The sequence below is a fragment of the Actinia tenebrosa genome, unplaced genomic scaffold (assembly GCF_029948245.1).
Source record: "Actinia tenebrosa isolate PJP-AT-01 unplaced genomic scaffold, QUT_ActTen_1.0 PGA_scaffold9__36_contigs__length_13948895, whole genome shotgun sequence".
In the NCBI taxonomy this organism is placed as follows: Eukaryota; Metazoa; Cnidaria; class Anthozoa; order Actiniaria; family Actiniidae; genus Actinia; species Actinia tenebrosa.
In genome coordinates, this window is record NW_028292586.1 from 13,271,396 (window position 1) to 13,297,245 (window position 25,850).

Below are 25,850 nucleotides of genomic sequence, written 5' to 3' on the forward strand. Positions count from 1 at the left end.
TGCCTTCTTTTTCCGTAAACAAAACTAAGTATACCACAACAAACAGATAAGATTTTTTCGTTTTCTTAGAGTGAAATTTGAAGCTAATTAACAAGTAATGTCTCAGTGAGTCGTTCTGGGAGGATGAATAATACTTAAGATTTGCTTTTGTTAAAAAGTCATTAGAAAGTTATTTAAGTGTAATTACGGATAATAAACAGACCATGATAGGAAACGAGAAGGTGGGCCAATATCGTGATGTGATGACTTAATTTTCCAACCACAGGGATCCCAACAATAAAAATGTACCAACGAATCGTGTCTGCGATGTAAGACAATGAAAGATTCGAAATCGAATTAAGTAAGGCTGCGATAAAAAAAAAAAAGTATAGCGAGACAAAACCGAAGGAATTTCATAGAATAGTTCTGAACTTAGTATTGAGCATCAAAACATCGAGTACTTCCTCATAAACACTTCAAAAACCCACTCCTGACTAGCAGTGGTATATCACTGAGTTTTCTTTTCCTGGTATTTTTAGACAATTTTACTTCATTACTGAAATATAAATCAAAATAAGCGTCAAAAGCAATTTCCTTCGGTTAAAAAAATATTTGAAGTTTTTCAATTGAATTTAAAACAATCGCGGATATTTTTAAAATGTCTTTGCTATGAATTCGTTATGAAATCGGTGTTTGGTTACTATAGTTACAAAGAATTTATCTCACTCTTATGATGCGAAAGCCTAGGGAAAGAAAAAAAAGGACAAGGCCAGGTTGCACAAGTCGGTCCGCTTAACAAATGAAGATTTTTATTCGTATTTGTCAGTTTTATCTACAAATTATTTTATTCATATATATTATTCATTATAATCATTAGACACAGTTTAGTTCTAATCAAATTTTTTTGATTATCAGAATTTAGTTCGTTTAATGTAAAAACTCACAAGGATTCTGAAATCACGATTTTCGGATCAGTCAAAATCTGTCAGATACCGCTGGTAAGTTTGTTCACAGATTCGAAGGATATTTGAATACGAAAAAATACCTTTTGTCCCGCGGGTCTTCGGGAACCGAAACGAACCGGAAACTTCGACCCGACGGCGATTTTGTTTCATAATCATACAGATCAAGAATTATAATTTGAGTACAAAGAAAATAGATGTATAATCATAATTTTTCTGATAGATAATATATCTCTGCTATTTCTTTGACAACTAAAAACGGGATCCAATAAAATATTAGAATATAGACTAAAAAATACCTCCCTAGCCTCGATCCCATGTCGGTCATGCGAGGATCTGTAATCTTCACACTACGCATGTGTGATGAGACTGCGCAGTGAGATAGGGACATAATATAATGGTAAGAGGTATAGTAATATGTATTTTAAGGGGGGAGGGGATAGGACGTGTTATACTACCAGCAAACCATACTCTCATCTATTTGAAGATTCTACTTTCTTGCAGCACTTCTGGGTCGTGATCGAGCTGAGCTGCCTCGCCGTCCATTACGGCTGCCACCTCCCAGGAGTACTAGCGCGCTTGCTGCGGGGGTCACGAGATCCTTCAATCAAAAAACATCAAGGTAAATGAGCTGTAACATGTCGATTATCAAGACAATATCTCGTACTAAATCACCTCATTGTTTGGAAAGTTCTTTTTCGCTTCAGCTAGGATATTGTGAACTTTGAGCGAGACCATTTCTTCTCTTATTTCATCTAGAAAAAATTGATAAGAGAAACTGCAGATCAGCCTAATGCACAAATAAGCAAGACATGATCAAATTTGTATTTACCCCTCCCCCTGTGGAAAAAGTTTTGTCGCAGAAAGAGAGGTCCTGAGGTGAGGTGATCAAACATTGTCCTTACCCCTCCCCCCTGGTGTAAAAGAGAAGACCTTGTTTTCCTAACTGTATACTAACCGTATTCTACAAGCTCAGAAAAAAGTACACAAATATTTTCAACCACTTCTTCATTCTGCTTCATGGACCTACAGGTAAATAATGATTATTAATCTTCAATATTTATCCAGCGATTCATAGGATTGTCACATAGAGCCCAAGGATAAATTGATTTAGTCGATTTTTGAAAAATGTTAGGGTTTTCGTTTCATCTACTTTTTGTGTGTCCTGTTCTCAGCTACAACCGAATTTTGAACTTTCCAAAAACCGTCGAGAAAATCGATTAATTCTTAGCCACAAAAAGCAGTCTTGGGCTCCCTGTGGTACTACCAAGAGTCTTTTCTTAGTTTTGATTTGTTTAGTCCAATTTTGTTTCACTCACTTATAAGCATCCATGATGACCTTGATTCCTGTGTTGTCTTCAAAAGCAACCAGGCGATACGCGCACATCTCTGGTAAACAAAGGTGAGAATATATTAAAAATAGAATCAAAACATAAAAGAAGGAAATGAAATGAATGAAAGAAACGAATCACAACAGAAATACGAAATGTCCAAAAATAGAACAAAAAAAGAGTAAGTTAAATGTGGACAAGAAAACATTGCGGACAATATCAAGGTGAATGACTGAATTGGAAATAAAATAAACGGATAGATCGCAAGAGTTGGATTTTCTGTAAGTTGAAGGAAGAGATAACTTACCGTCTGCTTCTACGATGGACGCAAGGGCCATACAAGCATTCTTTACAACCTTGGGTTCCTGTGAAATAATGAAAATAAAAATAAGCCATGCTTACTCTAATTCTTACACAAGAGATAGAGAAGGACACGGATGTAGCAAAAAGGCCATAGACAAACAGAAGTTATAAACACCTTGCTATGCTGCACGATGGCTGACATGAGTTGATCTGGAACACTAAGATCTGCCATCTGTTCAATGTTTTCATCTGTTAAACAACAACAACAAAAACAATATATAATTCGAACACAATACAAGCATGTATGACAAGCGTACTTTTGGTTAAAACGAAAACGTTTTGGCAGCATTAGGATGTTGTGCGCAGCTGTTTTGTAACTTTTAAATGCTTATTTCGTTATACTAACATCGCGCGCGCTTTTACAACAACAAAAAAAGATTCAATAACAATAACTTCCCGTAAGGGACTCTTCCGTAAGGCTCGCTTCACACGCACTACCACTAGATTTAAAACACTCGACTCGTAAGTTGATTTTTACGGCAAGAGGAAAACCATGGCGACGGAAAGAAGCACACAAAAAGGCAAACTTAATTCATTTTAATCAATCAATCAATCAATTATTTTTATAACTTATACTATAAATATTTAGACTGCACAATAGATAATTAATACAAAAGAAAAGTAAATGCTACTCAAAATAACTATAAAGCTAATCTAGTTCAGTAACAATGTCCAAAGAATATTTCTGAATGTAAATCGTTGGACGTTATTACAAGGGTAAATTTACTATGATAACTATTACTTTAAGATTTGAATTCCAGTCAAGGATCGAGCCCGCGACCACAGCCTTGAACTACACAGCGGTAAGAGACACCGGCGTAGCAGCGCATGCCACCCTTCAAGGCTTCAACAATATTTCAAAAATTGAACAGCATGATATTTTATTGTCTTACCTTCCATAGAAAGAGACCAAAGAGCAGAACAAGCAGCTTCTACCAACTCCACTACGTCAGCGTGTCTCTCCATAACACTGCAAACATCCTGAAGGCCACGTTCTGTTGTCACGATCTTACAGTTATTTTCTATGAGTAAAACAAATAAAACATGTGCTCTTAAAATCCAATGTGAAATACAAACCCATTTAAATAGACTCTTTTCTTTTCCTATTTCAAGCCACGTCATTTCACTCTACGTTTTATTCTCTAGAGTATCATTTCTTTATTTAACGGTTGCACAAGAGAGGACACATGAATATTGATACAACTCAGTCAAACAACTAAGAATATTATTCTTAATGAGTAAGCGACAAGTGGACGGATATGGGAAACGCCCAGGCTGGAGTATACCATACTGTTTCAGTTAGTAGAAGAATCTGATATCTATATAGCAAGGTATGGCGTTTCTGACTGAATATTGACGTTCGCTGGCAGCCACCAAGCCTACAATTACGGGTAGGTAATATGTCCAATAAGTAAATAACATAGGTTATTGAACCGAAAATGTATTTATTGCTACTTTAAAAGGGGCGATAAAAAGTCGATGCGCAACAAATAAAGAGGATGACTGTGAATATCTCAGTCTTAGATGTCGATGACACGTGTCAGCGGTTTGCGACATAAATATAGATCACAGAAAATACGATAAAACTAGTATTGAATTACCATTAACTGCGAGACTCCACAAGGCACCGCAACAATTGGACGCAATCTCAACATTGTCAGGGAAAGCCCGCATAGATGACAAGACATCTTGTACACCACCAAGTCTTCCTATCACTTCCGCTGCGGCCTCTGTCAACGTGAAATAAAGTCAGCTTCTAAGATTATCGAAAACTTCAAAATCGGAATACTGTAAAAAATCGCTAAACACTAACGGTACAGGATTAGTTGCAGCTACTGAGTCAATTATATTGCATTCACTTGTACTCGAGGGGCTGGGACGCGACACCGTTACTGTCACGGTCACGGTCACGCAAGTTCTCTATCTCTCAAAAGGACATTTTCAGTATGGTTTTTTGAAACATTTATTCACTCAGTTGTACTCAGTTGAGGTACAAAGCAGTCAATGTCAAGGTTAACACAACTATAGCAATATATTGGTATTATTGTTCTTGTCTTTACCGTCTGCTGACAAAGCCATCAAGAGCTGGCAGGCACTTGTTTGCAGTTCAGACGAACTTGAATGAGACTAAAACGAGATAATATAACATATTCAATAATAGACAACGAGAGACCGGCTATTGGTAGCGCGACAACACTGCTGCTGCTGGTATTATAGAGGTTTTCAAAAAAGGTTTCCTATACCTACCCTTCATTGCAAGAACTACGGGTTGAATAACATCAGCTGTGTATATCACGTCCTCTTCATCAGCTACGTTAAAGAAAGGATGACGAAAAACTTCAATTATTTAAAATGTCCGGAATACTTGGGAGTCCCAATGACTAATCTGAGGGACTCCGTAAATAATGTTGAAAAAAGTATCGACAGAAGCAAGAACAAAGGGAGTTGAAATGGCCCCAATAGAGTCATAAATAAGTAATGGTGCCGGAAAACTTGGGGCCCAATAATGAACTTTGGGGGACTCCATCAGTGATGAAAAATAAAAATTGTAAAAATGTTCCCAGTATGCATCAACTGTGGCACACCCTAAATGTATAACCAAGTAATAAATATGCTAATATTTTTTAATGTACCTTTTGGTAAAATATTAATGAATATCTTGCATCCTAATATCTGTATCTTTTCACAGCCAACATTGCTTTTCATGGTAGATGCTATAGTCTTTTGTGTTGGACCATTAAGAGCAACTCCTGCAAGATCATGCAAAGTCATTTTTAGCTTCCATTCCTTTGATGCGCAACTTAATACCAAATCCTCTTCCAACATTAATCAGAGGAGTAGGATAAATTACATCTGCTTTTGCTAGAAGACGACCATTTTACAAATTAATTATTTACTATTTCTCACCCTTTTCTCTAGTTATTTTTTCGATGTGTTTAAACGCTTCAACCTGAAATCCAACCAACATAAACAATGTTTAGGAATAAGAACAATTTTTCGTTTCAGGAAAAAACTGTAATGTAATATTATTTTAATATTATCGTATGTAATATTGTAATATTATTTTAAGTTACCTGACAGGCTTCTGAGTCTTTGTTTTCCTTCATGTACTCTAAAAACAAATGTGCTCGTGTTTTAACAATAAAGTCGCATACAAAAACTGCTATTACATTTAGAAAAAATAAACTAGGTTTCCTTTGAGTGTTAAACATCATCATTGGCTCACATTTTCTTGCCTCTTGATTGGTTTAGGAGAGAGACGGCTTTCGTATGAGTGGTAAACATACAGCTGACTTACAGCACGTACACGCGTTACGAAATGCCGTACCACTGAAATGGCTTCGTTCCTTATCTTTCAGTAATTCATCAACCACAATGAGTAGATTATGGCTACGGTAAGACACGGTACAAACACGAATTTGCCGCATCGTATTGCTTCTATTCATACGAAAACCGCTCTAGGATTTACAGTGCTATGAGTTTTCGACCCGTGACAAATCTACTATAATGACCCCTCCCCCCTACTTCATTGTGTTTTGTATATCAGGAGGTTACTTACGGAGAACACCAGCCACACCCTTGTCCTTTGGGACCGGCTTGACGGCAGCTAAACATAGAAACATAGAATTTTCATAGTTAAACCCATTGCATTAAAAACAACATGGTTAAAACGGTTTGGTACCCCTTACTTACCATTCTTCTTGTCACCTGAAATAAGGTCCAGAAGAAAGTTATTTTAGGCTTATGCTAAATGGGAGGAGTGGGAAGGGTGGGGAAAGTTATTTTAGGCTTATGCTAAATGGAAGGGGTGGGGAGGGTGGGGAAAGTTATTTTAGGCTTATGCTAAATGGAAGGGGTGGGGAGGGTGGGGAAAGTTATTTTAGGCTTATGCTAAATGGAAGGGGTGGGGAGGATGGGTAAAGTTATTTTAGGCTTATGCTAAATGGAAGGGGTGGGGAGGGTGGGGAAAGTTATTTTAGGCTTATGCTAAATGGAAGGGGTGGGGAGGGTGGGGAAAGTTATTTTAGGCTTATGCTAAATGGGAGGGGTGGGGAGGGTGGTTTAGGCATGCATAGATGTTACAGATACCTGCTTTCTTGGTTGGAGATCCTCTTCCTGATTTGGCACTTGTATTATTATTTTGCAGTGCAATACAAGACTTTACATATGGAAGATCAAACAACTCCCTGAAAGGGTTGACAAAATGGATGAAGATTTAGCGAATGAAAGAGAGAACAAATCAAGGAAAGAAAGGCTTACTTTGCTGATGGTCTTTGTTGGAAGTTTCTCCTCAACATGGTACGAATAAGCTGACACATATCACTGGAATATTGCTGGATGACAAAACAAATAGGTAAGATCATTACTTACATAAACATTAGTTTTGTTTAGTTACTAACCGTACCCAATGTTTAGGATTTAAATGTCCCTCTTGAAACAAGGAAAACAGAGTTAACTATGATATTACTTGAATTTGACAAATGTATAGAACGACTCTTTACCTTTTTGACTGTTTCTAGTATTTCCTCCAAGACCTGCGGTGACTGTTTGATTTGAAACAGAACTGATGACATTTGAGCAGACTGTGTTGGTATGAAAAATATTAAAATATTTAAATGAATCAGAGAAATTGGTTTTTAAAACTCTAGAATGGAACAGAGATATGGACTACGCACTACGCATGGGAAAATGAAGAACTATGCTCCATAGGTGAAGCAAATATGGTAATAGGGTTGGGTTGTTATCTCTGGTATGGATTGGGTTGTAGCCTCTGGGGGAAGGAGGGTCCATCCTCTTTGATAGGGTACGGTACCCTCTGGTGGGAGACCCAGACAGTTTGTGGGTGGGGACCAATGCATTCTGAAGACAGAGGAAAACAGTCTTGTGCCGAGTAATGCTGTCAGATAGTAAATAATAAAATCAGATAGTGCGTGACTTACATCCATGAAACCACAGGTAGCCATTTCAAGGAAAATACAACCTAAAGACCAGACATCACTTCTTTCATCATACCTTAAGAAGGTTAAAGATTAAACTGTCATATTCATTTGTTTGAACAAAATAATTACAATGTGTAATCGAAATGACAATGCAATACAGGGTTAAAAATAATGGCTGTTCAATGCATGGCCATACATGCTGACTGGCCATGTTGGGCTGATCAGCATGTGAGGAGACAACGTCAACACTGGTCAAAAGATATGTTTGGCCAGACAAATGCCAATTTTGGCCAGTAATTAACCATTGAGTGGAAATTTTTGCCCAGATGTTTTTCATTGACTGGAGATTATTTTGAGCCATGAAGAGATACTTAGAAACTGTTATTGCTTTACATTCAAGGAAAAGCAAAGCTAACAGTATGAGTTCCCTCAACACCTATTGTTAAGCTGTTTAAGGATACGGTCTTTCTAATACTTCTGGCGCCATCCAGTTCATTGTTCCTGGAAACAATTACAAGGTAAAATATTTATTTTCTACAGCATAATGGAAGTGAGTATCATCATTCATGAGCTCCATTCAGTTTGTTTATCTCACCAACAGTTGTTCTTGTTCTTGTTCGAGCATCATCCATTATTGTTGCAACGCCAAAATCACCTTCAAAGAAAGTAAAAATAAATCCCATTTGTAATTTAAGAAAATATTCATACATTTTCAAAGAGGAATTTCTAAGGGGTAGGGAAGGTCTGAGATCCATACTTCACCCATGAGTGGGATTGGAATTTCCAAGGGATGGGAAGATTCAGATGAGGCTATATTATGTAGTTACAGAAAATATCCATATATCCCCCAGGGATGGTGGATAGATATTTCCAAGGACTTGGGAGATCCACGGAGGGTATATGTGTAGTTCCAGAAAATATCCATACCTACCCTATGGGGGGGAGGGAGGGGGTGGGGGTTAAAGATTTCCAAAGGGTAGATAGGGTCTGATAGGGTCTTTACTTTTTTGATAATAATAATTTTTAACATACCTACAACTACGTCTCCTGTGTCTTCCATAAAAATATTACTCGGCTTAAGATCTCTGCAAGGAAAATGAAATTTAAGTAATCCTGAATATTTAAACCATAATAAATAAAATTAAAATAAACCTCTCTGTCAACTAACCTGTGAATAACTTGCTTGTCGTGTACAAACACCAGAGCTGCCAGCATTTGACCAAACCATTTCTTTAGGATCTATTACACGAAAAATACTTAAATTACTAAATATGCTAAGGGTATATAAGAGGATCACCTTCCAGTCTACACCATCACATGTAGTGTGTAAGCCTTGCGTGACAAAACTAATAGCAGCTGCATAGGACTACATTGCCTGATGAAGACTAGCAGTAGCAGTCAAAACATCGCAGTCCACCTAATTGCCACAATCATGAGACAAATGAATAAAACTTATACTTAGTATAACTTTTGATTTATATCCAAAATGGATGAACCTTTTCATTTTTTTATGCTATTGGGTTTCTGAAGATTTCACCATAACTTTTGAATCCTTACATTGCCTATGGTCTAAGTAATTATAAGTAATTTACTGGGTTACCTGTGGTAGCCAAGCATAAAAAGACATTGATATTAATTCAAAAGAACTTACAATTTCACTTATAGACTCTCCTTTAGACCTTCTCTGTTTTAAAGCCTTGTCCAAGTCTCCTATGAGATACAAAAAACATCACTTCATTTTCAAAAGATGATTTGTACTATTATCCTTTTTTCATATAATAATATTTGAATGCCAGTCTTTTCAATCCACAGTCATTTCGAGCCAGGTCGTTTCAAGCCACCCAAGTACACATTCGATTTCAATTCTGCTACAATTTTTAAAAATTATAACAGAATCATGGTTAAAGTAGCTGTGATAGCTGGTGATCTCCCCTCACCAATGCTACCTTGGTACAATTCCTGGACTCGTTCCTTGACTTGGTGTCGTATGTGAGTAAAGTGGCTTGTTAGTTTTCTCTTGTGCTTCAAGGGTTTTCTCCTCATTTTCTGGTTTTCCTCCCTCCGCAAAAATCACCTTCTAAATTCCATTTGGAATTCAGTGAACAAAGAGCTACTTTGTGGAAATGCCACCATTAAATTCCATTTATTCATTATTTATTTATTTTTATACAAATATGGTAAGGAATAAAAGTAAGATGTGGGCTTGAATCATAGTTTCCATGGAAACTGTTATTGTTATAGTTGCCACATATATTTTGTGACATATTTAATAGAATACTTTCAAAGGTTTGTCATATATACTCACCTAGTTTATAATACTTCATGACTATACACACAAACATGGCTGACTCCTATTTCAAAATAATAATAACCAAATGAATATCAAGTAATAATTTAATGGCATTATAATTATTGGTGTACTGTGCAGCTAAATAAGCTTCAAGAATTTTATTCAGCTGAAGATCTTACCTCTTTGTCCCAAGTAACAAAGAACTCTTTATATCCACAGGTAAATGGATGTTTAAGCTCCTGAAGGGCCATGGCCTGCATGAAACAGGAAAGTGAATATACCATCAATAGTAATCTGCAGTATGGTACCCTTATATGAAACATATGTTGAAGTGTCAAAAATTATAAATAATAAATTAAAACTAACCTCTTTGAAAGCCTTGTTAGCTTCACTCTCATCGTTACACTCCACCTAAAAGTAAAGCAGTCTTTTAAATAGGGAATCAAGGGTCGTATTGACTACTCTTGAAACTCCATTGATGCAGGCTTGAATCCAGGAGTTGCTTGTTTTGTTAGTTTTCTAGTTTCTGGTTTCTGCTTTCTGATTCTTAGACTCAGAATTTCAAAAAGAAATTAATGTAGTAAGCATTAATTTTTTTTGCAAATATTGTAATTTTTTAATTTTTCATATATTTTTACATTTTCATTATCATAGTTGCACTTCTGATGAATTTAAAATTTTCTATTTTTTATTACTTCTTGTCATTAATATTTTTCCTAATGTCATTTTAGCCTTTGTCTCGTTGTCAGATCTCATGTGACTGCGAAAAACTTAACTTGTCAAAATGTATTTGTCAAATCTGTTGTACAATCTTATAAGACTCTAACTTCTACTCTCCATAAATCTTTAATCCTTTTTAAAATGTTAAAAATTTAATGCGTTATTTCGAGTTTTTCTTGGCTTTGAAACCTTTTAATCAGAATTAAATAAAAATTAATATATAATAAGGATTTTCGAGTTTGAACTTCAATATGCAAATTCTGGTTTGTTTGTTTATGTTTGTAGCGCCTTTTCCGTACAGATTAAACATTAAATAATAATTATTTTTGATTTTCTGCCAATTGAAGTACTTATTGGTTTTATTCTTTTAATTACTGCAAAGTATAGTGTAAAATAAATGCCTTTTGAAGAGAAAAATGTTAGTTAAAATAGAGAAAGTGAGTTTCTTCAAGTTTCCGTCACATGTGCCTACAAACACAGTACTGCAAGAACAGCCATTCCAAGAAGAAAAACTCGACTTAAAACAACAGTAACTACACCGTTATCAAATCTTTTATGTCTTACTACCTGCTCTAATGAAGAAATAATTTGCTTCCAGGGAAAGCTAAGCATTTTATACCCGTTTAAAGGAGTTATTAACTTTTGAATGAAGACCATTTTCTCACCTTCTTTAGAACATATTTCTTCTTATCATTCTTGTTCTCGACCAAAAATACTGCCCCTTGAGCACCTTTGCCTAATCTCTGATGAAGCTAAGATAAATAATCTAAGTATAAGTAAGCATGACTTATTTTGCAGCATTTGAACGAGTACGAGAGATGTTTTTACCTTATAATTCTCCATCACCGTTTGCTCGACTTCAGAGTTATGTATGGGCTGTCACTATAGGGATGATTAATTTATGCAGACCTCCTTTGTTAGCGTTCAGGAGACACACCTCATTAATCATTAATGAAACAAATAACAATAACCTGAATTAAATTAGGCCCAATTTTCAATTAACAAGATAGCACTTTTAAGTACAGATTTATCAAAATTTGACATTTTATTTCATAGTCAGCCAGAAATATATATATAATGTTTAATGTTATTCGTTGGAGAGGAGGGGAGGGGAGAGCAGGGGAGGGCTGGGAAACTACTTTCCAAAAATGTCTGTAACTTTATTCTGTATTTTAAAACTGATATGACTTTTTAATATATATCTTCCTGCAGAGATCTCAGTCGTTCTTGTGTTACACAATATATTAAGTTCTTAATAGCTTTTTTTGTCTTTTTATTGCAGGATGTATTGTGGTCTGCCTATTGGATTTCTTTGTTTTCTTTGTCGTGGTAAGCTTTATCTTAACCTTGCTTTTACTTCACCACGTTTGGCTCGTAGTTTGTTTTTGTGTTGCGCTCGTTTACAAGACTCAAAGGCTAGCTATCTCGTTCCTAGTGCGTACACTCCAAGGTAATACCTAAAGGACCTGAATATTGCGGCAATTACTGGGCGTGCGACCATTACTGCGCATTATCTTAACGCTTTTGTAAACCACATTCAAACTACACTACCATACAAACAAATACAAACTGCAGACTGCATTGTAGACTTACACCAAGTAGACGGCTCTTGTTTTCCAGTAGAGATTCGCTAAGGGCGGCGGAATAGGGACTTTGCAGTCAAAGGTCACGTGTCTGTGAGAAATTGTGAGAAATTTTTTGTTTGTTTTTATCTTAAATTGGTAATTCTTTTTAGCTTCTTGTAAAGAACTCAATGAAACGATGTTAACCAGTGTGGTACGACTGAAATGCAGTTTTACTACGAGCCCTCGAAACAGGTTGTAGAAAGTTTGTTTGCTCACCAGTATATTTCACCCATGGGAATCAAGATGTCCATTCATTTGCTCTCAGTGAATTAATCAGCACGTGATTACTGAGCTGCAAAGGGCCTATTCTAACTATATATTGGTACAAACACAGATATTTACCGCACCCGCAAAAAAATGTGTACTTTCTTGCCTCAACGATAAGCAAGTACAAAACTTGGAGGGTCCCAACTAAATATACGCATATGACGACATACAATCTTGACTCATATTACAATATTGATCTCTCCAATATTCACGAGGTTCCGTGTTGCGCGTTTCACTGAACCACGCCCATAAATATATCTTTTTACCCGATAAAAAGAATAAATACACTTACCCTTAGACAGACCATTTGATAATTGATGGGCGGGTATGTGTAAATCCCAAAAAAAAATCAAGGAAGCACTTTACCTACGAAAAAAATATTGCACAACCTCTCCTTTCAGAAAAGAAATATATATATTTTAAATTGCGTGCAGGGTTTGTTATAAAAAAATATCGTGCAACATAAATTCCTGCAATCCCTCCTCAATCAACTAATCCACCATCCCTTAAAGCCCCGGTTAAAGCGTACATTAATCTGATAATGATGGCAAAAAGCCCTCTAGACGATCACTTTTGATCCATCCTGCGCGACATATCCTCTACATGGTTAACAAAAACAGCTTCTGATACATACAGTCATTCACAACCCTCTAGCTGAATACAAATTTTATCTAAAATAAAAAATACCTTTCAATATTCTTAAATTAATTTTGCTATGAAATATAAGAACAAGAGACAATGCTACCACAAAAGACCGGAAGTTAATAGACATCTTATGATGTGACGTCATGTAAACCAACTTCCGGTCATGAAAAGTAATTCATTGATCAGGCACGAAGTTGCCACCTTTTCGTCGGTCTGAGTTTAGTTAAACAGCTAGAATTCTTCATATTCTTATATTTCTTTACTGGAGTGAAGTACACTGTATATTAGCTGGACGCTTCAAGTACCACACTTGATTGTCATGCTGATGAGATTCATGAATTGAATGAGCTCATCGACTCAGTAGTAAGTCACTAGATAATTTGAATGGCCAGTACGAATACAATTGCTCACCATGTTGCTGTGAAATTGGCCATCATTTTTACCTTTTTGGCTTGACAATTTGAGACAACCCCTTTGAAGATTGAAAGCAGCTACGTCCTTGGTGTAGTAAGCAATCAATACGGTGAAAATGGAAGACATCGAAGATATCTTTGAGGTAGGTTTGAAGCAAGTTTATAATCAAGTACATCAAATATATTTGAATCAAATTTTCCTTTTTTCTCTCACCTAAGATCAAAATTTAGAATTCAGCTTCATTTATCAATCATCAAATAAGAATATAAAACAATTTTAATTACACTAAAACAAAAGGAGTGGTGCGTTATTGAAGTAGATACCTAAAAGTAAACAACGACGAAGCATGATGGCGTGCTGGAGCAAGTTCTTGTCCACGTGCCAAATATTTCGTCTCTTCTAAATAATATATTCTTTTAAATTGTTCATGATTTATAGGTGTGTTTGTATGTGTGTTTTTAAGAGTGTAAGTTGTTTTTTAAATGACAATTATATATTTATTATGGGTTTTTATACTACACTTATTTATAAGGTTTGACTTTTTGATCATGTGACTTCTTAGTTAATCCACAGGTAGCCTGGATGACTTAAAACTTCTCCCAGGGGGATATAAATACTATATATATCGTATAATCTAATAATCCCAATTTATTTTATTATAAGTATTATTGACGAAGGATGCTTCCTCAAATGCTCAAGGGAAAAAAATTATAAAAAATTATAAATTACATTGCAAACATGAAGTCTGATTGGTTCAGATACCAATGTCTATCAGTTAGGCTGCATTCATAATGTATGGCAGAGGGGGGGGGGGCAGATGAAATTTAGGGGGGATCGGAAAAATTTTTAGCTGTAAAATAGGGGGGGATTGAAAAATTTTTTTCCAAGAATTGGGGGGATGCAAAATTTTTAGAAGAAGCTAAGAGAGATTATGCGGGGGCCATAGTTTTTGGGGGGGGGGGGGACTTCAAGGGGGGCTCTTAAGAATTTTCTTGTCATTTAAAGATTTCACCTACCCCCCCCTCCCCTCCATACATTATGAATGCAGCCTTATAGCCCATTTTGATTCACATGTAAAGGATTATTTTTCACAGGGCTGGCTTGAAAAACCAACAGAGGATAATGATCAAAAGGGATGGTTAAAGAAATCTTTTTCAAAAAAATGGAAAAAGGGTTTTTATATATTGAGGAAATACTGCTCAAGTGATCAAGCATTCATTCAGTGGTTTGATAAAGAAGAAAACTGGAGGAGACAAATAGCAAGAGGGACACTTGAACTTTTCCCTCAATATAGAGTCCTAAAACGGGGTGAAATGAAGGGAAAACAGTTTGTATTTGAAATCAATAATGATGCCGACACATATATACTGGCAGCCGAGTCTGAAACTGTCATGGATCTTTGGGTTATACAGCTACAGATGCAAACTAGACTGAATCCTAGGGTTGCTGGTAAGATAAGTTTGAAGATTCTAAGTCACTAATTCTCTAAAATCTATTCATCTACATAACACTTTTCAGTGACTTTTATTTATCCATATAGATCCTAAGGCTTCTCCCTCTCCTTTGAACTCCCTCCTCCCTTACTCTATCCCTCTCTTTCCTTTCTTACTCCTTCCTTTCCCTTTTGCACAAGCCCCACTGCTTATCACACCATGAATGCAAACCATAGTTACTATGCCAAACAAACCAGAGGTAGCCCATCAAATATGAAAATACTTAAGGCCCTGGCTAAAAGAGGAAACATGTTTACCGCGCGCATGTTTCGGAATCCTTGATGTTTCCTTATTTAGCCACATGCAAAACATTGCTGCGTGCAACAAATTTTGCTTCCAAGATGCAAAAAATGTTTTTGCTGTGCAGCAGAAACATTTCATGTTTCCAAGATGCATGGGAACATTATTTCCCGATGTTTCCTGACAGTTTTGCCACCTTAGGAAACATTTAGGGAAACATGTTTAGCCAGGGCCTAATACCTTGGGGGAAATGTTTTTCCATTAGAATGATTTAAGAGATTTTGTCTAACATATTTTTCTTTACAGGAAAAACCTTCAGAATCCAGTGCTGTGGTAACAAAGCAATGCAAAGAATTGGTGCAAAAGACCAGAAATGTTTGCTTCACATTTCAAAATGGGGGATTACTCTTGCTCTTGAACGAACCAGGGCAGTTCTTGCTCAATGGCCTCTCACAACTATACGTAACTATGAGTGCATGGATCGCTGTGAATTCAGCTTTGAGGCAGGGAGAAGATCTCCGATGGGAACAGGGAAATATACCTTTTATACCCAACCAGGAGAAGATAACAGAATCTTCGATACCATTGATAAATTTGCTACTGAGCGGCTGCAGGCACAGTCAGGAGGTGGGGCTGGAGTGGTTGCTAATAGTGAGGAAGATATGTCAAGAGCCTATGATCAACTGCGCTTTAGTGTTCTCAATATTCCTTCAGGTATGAAATGTCAGAATTTCAGAATTCTAATTAATAATAATAATAATAATAATAAATAGTAATAATAATAATTTTATTACTTATATAGCAATTAATTAATAAAATAATAAATTAAATTGATTAATTAATAAAATAATAAATTAAAATGAAATGTTTTTTTAGGGAATCCAGACGAGGACTATGACATGGCTGGGAGTGCACCAAGGTCCATACAAGGAGGTAAAGAACAACATCTGGGGTGAAATACAAGAGAAGGGAGGCTGTTTATAGGAGAAACTATAGAATCCCCCTTTCCCTTTGCATAAATGCTCTAATTTTAAGCAGATACCTAATCTGTCCCAAGGTATCCCATCATGCATTGCATTCAGGGGTCATGATATAAATGTTTTTTTTGTTACAGTGGATATGATGGGCAGTTACTCTCACCTGGATAGATCAGACAGCATCAGCAGTGGTCCTAGTATTGGCAGCTATAATACATCACTAGACCCAAGTTACAATAGTGTTTATCGTCATTCAAGTTTTGGGTCAACGAGTGAAGCACCTCAAGGAGCGTCAAATTATGATTTCCTTGATCATGCTAGGTCACAGATAAGCTTGAGTGTTAAAGAGGGACATAGAGGATTTAGTCGGTCACCCAGTGGATATAACCATATTTCTTCATCGGTAAGTGTTGGTGTTACTAGGTGGTATTTTTTTATTCAAGATTTTTCGGCAAGTTGGTGCTGCACAATAGGACAAAGGGACCCCTTTGAGTCACATTGCACCAATAGATGACTTGCACTAACAGTTCATGTGACCCTACCTCCCTTAAAACAAGCAAATGGGTCAAAATTAACTCCAGAAATGAGTAAGAGAGCCAACTGAACCAACTGGGTGGCGGTTAACCAACGTTCCAACTGACCGTCTGTCCATCCATTTATCCAACCAACTATCCATCCACCAACCAATCAAATTTTCCTTCCATCAATCCACCCATCAATCTTCTATCAATCCATCTGCCCTTCCTTCCTTCCATCCATTCATTCACTTTTTATTTCTTGCAGAGTTTTCGTGGAACTCCAGAGTTTTTTAGCAAGGATATGTGTCCACTTGAGCTGTCACCAGAAAACGAGCCAAGCCCTTCAGATAACCTGTCATCTCCTGTCTCGCCATCAAGTATGGTACCATCAGAGAGCAACGACGACCAGTTTTCAATGAGTGGCGAATTCAACAGCCCAGAGAGTTTACAGGCTGAAGCAACAAGCTCTTCAACACTGACCGAGGAAGACGAACCTCCTCCCTTACCTGATCGAGCAAGTAGGGTACCTCTGCAAGACAGAAATGTACCCCCTGTACTCCACGGCAATACAAAGCCTCTGCGCGATCGCCCTTTGCCACCTCCTCCTCCTGATGAATCGCCTTCGCCGCATGGTGGCAATCCTGGGCTGCCTGATCGAGGGAAAACACTGCCAGCATTCGGAAGCAAGAGGTACGGACAAAACGAATCAAGTAAAGGGGGTGAAGAAAATACCGGATTTCCACAAACAAGTGATCAAAGTAATTTTTCAAGGACAAGCGCTTCTCCAAATTTCGTGTATTTGAATTCAGCTTATTCAAAGAGTGTCGAAGTTTTGCCCCAGTTGTATGCAACTGTTGACAAGACGAAGAAGAAGAAGTACCGAGAAATGGCCGAAAGGAGGAGATTGGAGTATGAAGCTGCAAAGCTTGCTAGAACGAGAAAAAAGAGTCGGAGCCACGAGAGTTTATCAGGTTCTCCCAGACTGAACTCTTTCTCATTCACTCCTTTTAGCTTCAAGGGTTTAGCTGCGATGGACTCGAGCTCAGAAGAGGATTTCAGCAAAGATGAAGATTTCGACATTCCTAAATCTCTCATTTCCCATAAGTCTCCAGAATCAGAAAGAGTGTCAATGGCTTTTACAGGGAGTTTGAAAAGAGACGATAATTTTGGAGGAAAAGGAGATATAGGCATAGTAAACGGTGCCTTGGCGTCGTCTGTACCCACTACATCACCCACTAACAAGGATGTGGAAACTTTACATAAAGCTATAGCGCAGTCGTCTCCTCGTGTGGGACCTAAAAACAAACACAAAAAATCTGCAGAACACTCTATCTAAAGTATCACCATTAACTTTTGATTTTAAGTCGGAAGTGTGAAACCTTTTTCTTTAAAATGTCTTTTTTTACGCTGAAGATTGACACAGTTTTCTGTATCTTCTAATTATAGTGTAGGTTTAGGTTTGAATTATTTTATTGCGCACTCGTAGTTTGTTTGGTTGTAGTGTGTTGGTAGCGTGAACCCTAGCGAAAGACTTCAGAGACGTTGCGCCTGCGTCGTGTCGATCTTAAGAACTGGGCTGTGAAGACGAACCAAATCTCGCAGAAACGATGTAAATGTTCGTGGTGGAAACTCTAACGCAAGATTAAAGAGGTTTATCCTGGACTCATTCTTTGCGTTGGCGTTGCGCATGCGTCGGTCCTGAAAACTAGATTTCAAGGAGCAAAGCTTACAGACCTACTAGGCTGGGGGGAAAATCTGAGATATAAGGAACTCAAACAATTGATCATTATAATGAATGAAATCTACTAGGCCCGGTTGTACGAAGGGTGGATAAATCCTTATCCAGTGGATAAGTCGATGCTGTTATCCAATAGATTTATCCACTGGATAAGAATTATCAGTCGCGATAGCGGTCTCCACCCTTCGCACAACCGGGCCCCGATGGATTCTATGATTGGGTCTGATAATAAATAATAATTAGAAATATATCGGTGAATAACACCAGTACTGTGTTTTGTTTGTCTAATGCCCTTTCGTTTCAAGATACACTCTATCTATAGGTGTCAAGGGTTTTATGTCGATTTGGAAAGTTGGGATTTCAAAGCGAAAAAAATCAACTAAGCAAGTAAAAACATCGTATTTATTGTCGAGTGTGTAGAGCTTTTACATCATGTTATTCAAAGTCACTTTAAAATGTAGCCCTAGAAAGAGTTAACAAAAGCATTGGTGTGGAGATGTACTAAGATTATTTGAAAGAAAGAAATCGAACCATACTTGGTGAATGGACCACTTCCGTTCTACCATCAATCCATGCCTTCCTCGATATTGCTATACGGCCATTTAACAGAAGCGACTTTTGATATGACGTTAGCGGCGATTTGAGCATCGTTTTTTGCTCTAAGTCCACAATGTGCCTGTAAAACTAGCGATGATTTTCAGACGACTCCACTAAAATCGTCACAAAAGAGCAAGCTAAGCCCATCAAAAGTCTGCCGTGTAAAGGGGCCTTTAAATTCTCACTTATCCTTTCAATTTCAATTTGAGATATAAAATTCGTTTTTGGATTAAAAATGATCAAATTTAATTTACATTTTGATAAAATGCGTACGAATTGCGAGTGAAAGGCGCGGTTACAAAGTGGAACTTACAAAAAATGCGTTCACAGTGGTAACCGCGCCTTCGACTTCAAAACACACAATAAATCCTATATCAAAAATAGTTGTATTTAGCGTGACAGCGCGTCAAACTTGGCTACCTAAGAACTAAATTTTGGGAGCCCCAATAGTTCCCATCAGCCTTTGCGAACCTAGTTTAGGTACGTTCACACTAATAATTTCTAATTTCGTATATACACATAAAATTCCTAAAATCTAAATTTTGAATAAAATTCTATATTCAAACATTCTAGTTCTATTTCATACTAAAATTCGTCACTTTTAAAGTGACTTGTCGGAAAAAAAATTTTTTTTTGTTTACTGAAAAATTCGAACTTTTCCCATAAAATTTTGACTTCTAACAAAGTACTTTGTATATATGTATATCTTTCCTCTAATTTATTCCTTTTTTTCGCATATTTTATTCAACTTCATATAATTTTTCCGCGCGCATTTTCAATGTCATTCCACATCTAACCTAAGAATGAGAAAATGCATTTTTTTCTACTAATTAGTTCTCTGAAAATTTGATACAAAAATAAAATCATTACAAGAGTTATTCCTCTTGTATGAAAAGCTAAATCTCCTATGCCTTTAGAAAAGGATTTTATAGTTTTTACAGAGGGGTCAAAATTTTTCCCCCTGGTATAACACCTTCGTCTTAACTATTGGTTCGGACGCACGGTACAGCAATTCCCTGCGCACAGCATTACACGAATTGAAATGTCATCGTGTGAACATGGCTGCAATTTCGCTTGCAACATTTAAAGCCAATCAGGTTGCACTAAAACGAAAACTGCTGTCCAAACCTAGTATAGCAGGCGTGGTTATCGAAGGATAACGCCATATTAGAACAACGTTGCGTGATTTTGTTTTGCCACCCTCGATTTGTTGTATGTAATGTTGCCCAGTGTGACCGCTGCTTACGTTTGATGAAGCTTGTTCATTATATAAAGGGGAAGAGGTGTTGCAACACGAGTTTAATCATGCTTAGAGATTCCCCCCCCCCCCCCCCCCCCCCTGGTGTGATGCACCGTTTTTGCTTAACCCTCCCTTCTCCCACATACTATTTTTGCTGTTTGTCTCTTACCTATTTTGTTACCCTCATGAAAATTAGTGCCCCTCCCCCCTCCTACCTCTCTAATTAAAGACCAGTTGCTAAGCTACAACCATCAGAAGAAAGTAAAGTCACTTCTAAGATGGCTGTGTGCTGGCTATCTATAAGAAGACTTTTCTGGGTCTTCATAGATGTCTTCTATGGGATTCATTGGTGCTGAGGGGGACCGAGCAATCCTTGTTTTATGACTTCCTTTAGAGTCACCATCATCCACCTCTGCATAGGTATCATTTTCTGGAATAGCATCAGCAGAAGATCTTCTCTGGGCGATTTTGCTTGGCAGTATTTTACTTAAGTTCAAACCATCAGCCAAAAGAGTTGCCTTAAGGTTAGATACAAGATTTTCATGTGTCTTGTTTGCTTGTGTCCCAGTTTTTCTTGGCTTTGGAGCAATCTGCTTGGGTTCTGTAGGAGAGTCTGGTCCCATTCTGCTACCTCTGTAGGCAGAAGCTGGCTGACTTTTTGGTGGTGAACTCTTTTCACCAATACTTGAATAAAAATCCTGATCTGCAGACATACTTAACTGACTGTCTCTGTAACTACCAGACATATCAAGAGGACAGAAACTAGACCCCATGCTAGAGACACTGGATACAGAGCTCCTGTCAACACCTTGAGAAGTGCGGTCATTACGAGGCACCCTTGGTGGAGGAACAGGAATAGCTTGACCTGATACTTCATTTTTTCTTGGAGGAACTAAAGGTTGCAACATTGATTGACGAAAGGAAGTGTGTTGGGAAATATTTGATCTGTGTTCATCAGCATTTTGGCCTCCATCTCCTTGGACAGGTTGATTTTTAACTTCAGGACTGCTGACAGAGGATCCAGGATAGGACAAAACATTGTATGTATCCTCAGTTTCCATACTATTACGCATATTGTGGAAAGCATTTGTTAAGCTTATACAAGCAGGAATTCCTTGCTTCGGTACAGAAGTTCCATGATCAAGACTGTCATATGTGTTAGTGTCTTGTGACACAGGAGATTGGTTGTTATCATACATTTGGCTTGATGGAGAATGAACACCATCATTTTGATGTTCAGTCATAGTATTTCGATCAAAATTTGCTGGAAGAGGAGGTGGAGGTTTTTGTGGTCTTGAAGGTTCAAGTATATCATTTCCTTTTCCTGTGCTACTTGGGATTTTGCTTGTCATTTTTTCAGGATCTAAAGTGTTATACTCACTTGCTTTCGCATCAAAACTCATCTGCCCTCTCATTGAAGCTAGTGACTCTCGATTTTTCATGTGACCATAAGGAGCTTCATAGTTATTGCTTTTTTGATTCTCAGTTTTTTGAGGAGAATGAATAATATTTTGATCATAATTTGGATGCACTGGGTGGACAGGCTTGAAGCCTGCTAATGGCGAGCACATAAGATGGTCATAACCATCCTCTTCAGGAACTGCTGTACTTGCAACACTTTGTATACTTAGTGTACTTTGCATTGATTCACTCCGTTGAACTTTTGCAGGTTGGTTTGGTGGCATAGGAATCGGAACATTATTCCCTGCTCGAGACTTGATCACATTGTCAAGCAATTTATAAATTTCATCATGCTGAGGTGTGATAAAGACAAAGTTTCCTTCCCCTGTTGGAGCTCGGCGTCCAGCTTCCAAGGAAAATTTCCCCCGTGAGCTCATGTATCTTCTTAGGCAAGTGAAAGGCCATGCTACAAATTGGTTCCCATCTTGAGCAGATATCAACCTTACCTCTGTGTCAGTGATGTGTAGATGACACTTTTCTGTAGCACCAGTCCTGTTCATCACACCACTAGGAACTGGCTCCACAATAAACGACTTGACTAAAACAGAAAACAAGCTGTTAATCAATCTATTAATCATCGACAATTAATTACTCAAGCTTGCATCAAGGGTGGATCTAGGGGAGGGTTTCATGGGGTGTACACCTTTCTAGATGAGCTGATATCTACTGTGTTATTGGTGCTTGAATTTGTGAAGGTTTCGATCATAAATGGAGTGTACACTCTTAAAACAAATCCTGGATACACGACCACTCCTGTGCTCACAGGCTCAATCACTATCACAGTTCAGTTCTCTCCTGTGCTTCAATGAGAGTTTTTCATGTATCCAGTTTGAAACACTGTTAGCATGGGCGGGAACGTTTAAGGAAGTACATGTTTATAGATTATTATTAATATTATTAAAAATATATAAAGATATTGATAAATGAGAGATTTGATATGTGACTATGATGTAATATCATTACTCAGCGTGCTTTTAAAAGCAAATACAAATGTGTTCCAATGGATCAACAAGCTAAGAGCATGCAAGAAAAGGTCATGTACTCTTAGTACAAAGTTAAGTATTACACAATAGGAACAAACTTTTACATGATAAATCTTGTTAAATCAAATGTTGATTCAAAAGCATATCACAAAAATGAATCCATAAAAATCATAAATCAAAATCTACAATAATCGGAAACAGCTTTTGCTTAATCATATCAATTCATTAATATTATAATGCGCCATCAATCATTTTCGGTAGATGAACGATTTGTTATGAAGACAAAACAATGACCAAAATACGTACTGCAAACAAATGATATCGTTATTAGAAATCCAAATACTAGTTAAATAAGATGTCTTTCTAATAAAAATTAGTATAGATTATTTATTTTAAAATGAAAATACAATCGAAAATACAAGCGAAGGAAAGACACGAAATCAAATCAACATGACAGAATATTAGTGATCTATTTAATGTGACACAAACTTACATACCGATATTTTCTCTCTCCAGAGTAAGAATCCATTTATTGAGTTCATCTTCATTATTAGCAGAAAGTCTAAAGACATGCTCCACAGTCTTCACATCAAATACGTATTTCCTTTTCGAATCATGTACTTTAACGACTTCGTAGCCAGGATGAAGTGTTAATACTCCTTTAGGGTCTTGTTTTCTCCAGCTTTTATCCTTATAATATTCCAGACATCGAGTGCTACTAGCAGGGAAGTATTTGAACACGAAGTAGCGCCTTTTCCAGTCTTTTTTACCATGATCATCGGCAGAGGAACACTTCTCTAAGTTGCCCTAAATTGCAATATTAATAGCAAACGTTTAGTACAAACATTGCAACATTCTGCAATGAAAGCCAACGAGGTCAACTCCGATCTCATAATTCAGCCCCAACGCTTCTTATTGCGCTTAAAATCATCCATCATTGATTATTCGTATTCGTAAAGTATGTAGGAGTTAAAATGAAGAGCAAATGTAGAGCTTGTATAGAAATTCTCACCTCGTGAAGGACTTTAACTTCCATAATGGATAGAAATACCATCTACTACCATGCACACAAATACTTCCGCTAAACCGCGATCAACTGGAAACTAGCTACTGGACTACTTTTAAGGAGGCTCTACACTTTTTAACCCGTAACCAAGACGACACATATATTATCATCTATATAGAAATCTTTTATGTCAATATTTAACTGCACATTTCCATCAAAATGTGCAAAAATGTATTTGCTGTTAAGAGAAAATAACTCAACTAGGAAGAAAAGTTTTTTGCCTAGCAACAGTAAGAACTTAAACATCTTGAACTATTGAGCACAAAAAATAAATAAATAAAAATAAAAAATAAGAGCAAAGCAAACGGCGAACAGAAAATATCGAACAAAGCAAACGGATAAAAGACTAAATAAAATATAATGTTGTGTATTTATATTTTCACAAGTTTAATTAGATTATAATTGTGGTCACTTGGAGCCATATTTTGGCGTGAGTATGAACCAGAAGTTTCGTTCTAAAAAATATTTAACCATCAGCCCTATGGCTATTGATCAGGATTAGTTCTCGCCAAAGTAATTATCAGACGGATGAACGACGGAAGAATGAATACTAATTGAGGAAATTCAGCAAGCATCTTTATTAATTTTGGTTTCCGGGCGAAAAATCTTCTAAGTTAAAAATCAAGTATTTGAAATATTGTTCAATTTCCAATCTCTTTTAGGAATTCCGATAAATGTAGCTGCCTTAAGGAGGTCAATGATTAGACATTTAATATATTATATTCGTTCTTTATCCTGTTCTAATTTAATCGATATTTTTTATTTGAGATGCCTTAGAAAGACTCATGTAATCTAGCGACACAATATTCAGCAAATCCCCTCAGATTATGAGGAAGGTGTATATGATATCCATTTTTATAAAATATAGATTCTGTTTCGTTTCTTTTGACTTAGTACAATGCGGTATGGCTTATTCGTGGCGCCATAACTTTGTGGTTACTGCTCTGGATTGAACTGTACGAGAGAGCAGAATAATTGGAATGAAACGGTGACGGGAACTGAGCCAAACCCCTTCTGATCGCTGGCATTAGTCTTCGTCCTACCCCCAACCCCAACCCCCACCTCTGCACGAAAGAGATTCAAGAATCAGGGAGAGCAATCGGATAAATGATTTGTCTAATTCTGTTCGCTTTCCTTCTAATCTTCGTACAAGAATCGCATTCTGAAACTCACGCGCCCTCACAAACCTCACAAACCAAACACTCACGCCACCGAAATTTCTAAGTCTTCTATGAAGAAACAGTAGTTAAACTGAGCGGTATTCATTGCTAGTTCCTTGAAATGTTCGTAAAATAAACTTGAAAAAACGTGCTTTGATATCATTTTGGCAAAATTTTAAAAATAAAAGCGGTTTCAGAAGCTATGCTTTTGTACGCGATGACTGATGCGGGTGTAAAATGTACAAGAGCTGGGTCAAAGATATCCATTAAGTACAGACTGTGAACAAGAATTTCATGTTGCTATATTTAACGTGGAAAAACAGACCAAGGCCGAAAAAAATTGTTTAACACTGCTGACAAAAACGAAAAAAGATCAATTTATATTGTGCTAACGAGCTGAAATAAAAACAAAAACACAAATCAATTTAGACTACAATTTCCATCGATGAAAATATTCTCTATGACTGAAAAAAACGAACAAAAAAAGCCTATTTTTTGTAGAAAAAAAATTCATCACTCCTTTGCTAAAGCTATATAGGGAATTATCCTTTTAGGCCGCTGGAAAAAAACCACTATGTTATCTCCACATCTTCACATTTTTCATATATAGCTAAAACTTTTTATTGTATTTGTACGCTTCCTTTTAGCTCGAGTATAATTGAACCGGTGATGCTATCGTAAAAAAGAAAAAGAAAATGACACTAGCCGCGTAGGGTACTACAACGACACCAAGTGCGATGATTAAGACTTTTATGTTATGAATGTAATCATTGAAGTACTGTACCACAGTAATCGCTTTTTATTGTTTTAAATCTCTAACTTCTTTTTTTATTATGTGTGT

General features: G+C 36.9%; 3 protein-coding genes across 3 annotated transcripts; 1 reads left to right on the plus strand and 2 right to left on the minus strand.

Moving 5' to 3' along the window:
• Positions 1–771: 771 nt before the first annotated feature.
• LOC116294856 (serine/threonine kinase-like domain-containing protein STKLD1) lies at positions 772–11,511 on the minus strand. Its single transcript, XM_089024892.1, has 29 exons — positions 11,414–11,511; positions 11,251–11,337; positions 10,232–10,276; positions 10,045–10,119; positions 9,881–9,926; positions 9,227–9,285; positions 8,744–8,814; positions 8,608–8,660; positions 8,171–8,230; positions 8,037–8,076; positions 7,576–7,648; positions 7,138–7,218; positions 6,896–6,969; positions 6,725–6,822; positions 6,329–6,343; positions 6,195–6,242; positions 5,710–5,747; positions 5,543–5,585; positions 5,269–5,385; positions 4,884–4,945; positions 4,696–4,762; positions 4,237–4,365; positions 3,529–3,657; positions 2,751–2,824; positions 2,580–2,637; positions 2,261–2,330; positions 1,900–1,967; positions 1,617–1,696; positions 772–1,542 (listed from the first exon to the last, which is right to left on the minus strand). The coding sequence occupies exons 1-29, from the start codon at positions 11,426–11,428 to the stop codon at positions 1,432–1,434; spliced, it is 1,986 nt and encodes a 661-aa protein (XP_088881018.1). The 5' UTR covers positions 11,429–11,511; the 3' UTR covers positions 772–1,431.
• On the plus strand, positions 7,159–18,750 carry LOC116294853 (uncharacterized). The gene is made up of 8 exons (XM_031702524.2): positions 7,159–7,226; positions 7,976–8,093; positions 11,868–13,678; positions 14,631–14,985; positions 15,576–15,983; positions 16,146–16,202; positions 16,384–16,649; positions 17,030–18,750. Exons 3-8 carry the CDS (start codon positions 13,652–13,654, stop codon positions 18,098–18,100), a joined length of 2,184 nt encoding a protein of 727 aa, XP_031558384.1. The 5' UTR covers positions 7,159–7,226; positions 7,976–8,093; positions 11,868–13,651; the 3' UTR covers positions 18,101–18,750.
• Positions 18,751–20,427: 1,677 nt separating this feature from the next.
• On the minus strand, positions 20,428–23,872 carry LOC116294854 (uncharacterized). Its single transcript, XM_031702525.2, has 3 exons — positions 23,796–23,872; positions 23,281–23,590; positions 20,428–22,338 (listed from the first exon to the last, which is right to left on the minus strand). Exons 1-3 carry the CDS (start codon positions 23,835–23,837, stop codon positions 20,633–20,635), a joined length of 2,058 nt encoding a protein of 685 aa, XP_031558385.2. The 5' UTR covers positions 23,838–23,872; the 3' UTR covers positions 20,428–20,632.
• Positions 23,873–25,850: the final 1,978 nt, after the last annotated feature.

What these genes read in the sequence shown, in the direction of transcription:
- LOC116294854 (XM_031702525.2), bottom strand. Translation starts at nt 23,837, where the DNA reads ATGGTATTTCTATCCATTATGGAAGTTAAAGTCCTTCACGAG. An exon ending in AAGTTAAAGTCCTTCACGAG is followed by an intron (nt 23,591 to 23,795) that starts GTGAGAATTTCT and finishes ATTGCAATTTAG; the next exon opens with GGCAACTTAGAGAAGTGTTC. An exon ending in TCTGGAGAGAGAAAATATCG is followed by an intron (nt 22,339 to 23,280) that starts GTATGTAAGTTT and finishes TTTCTGTTTTAG; the next exon opens with TCAAGTCGTTTATTGTGGAG.
- LOC116294856 (XM_089024892.1), bottom strand. An exon ending in CACAGGAGACGTAGTTGTAG is followed by an intron (nt 8,231 to 8,607) that starts GTATGTTAAAAA and finishes CTTTCTTTGAAG; the next exon opens with GTGATTTTGGCGTTGCAACA. An exon ending in CCAGAAGTATTAGAAAGACC is followed by an intron (nt 7,649 to 8,036) that starts GTATCCTTAAAC and finishes AACCTTCTTAAG; the next exon opens with GTATGATGAAAGAAGTGATG.
- LOC116294853 (XM_031702524.2), top strand. Translation starts at nt 13,652, where the DNA reads ATGGAAGACATCGAAGATATCTTTGAG. An exon ending in TGTTCTCAATATTCCTTCAG is followed by an intron (nt 15,984 to 16,145) that starts GTATGAAATGTC and finishes ATGTTTTTTTAG; the next exon opens with GGAATCCAGACGAGGACTAT. An exon ending in ACCAAGGTCCATACAAGGAG is followed by an intron (nt 16,203 to 16,383) that starts GTAAAGAACAAC and finishes TTTTTGTTACAG; the next exon opens with TGGATATGATGGGCAGTTAC.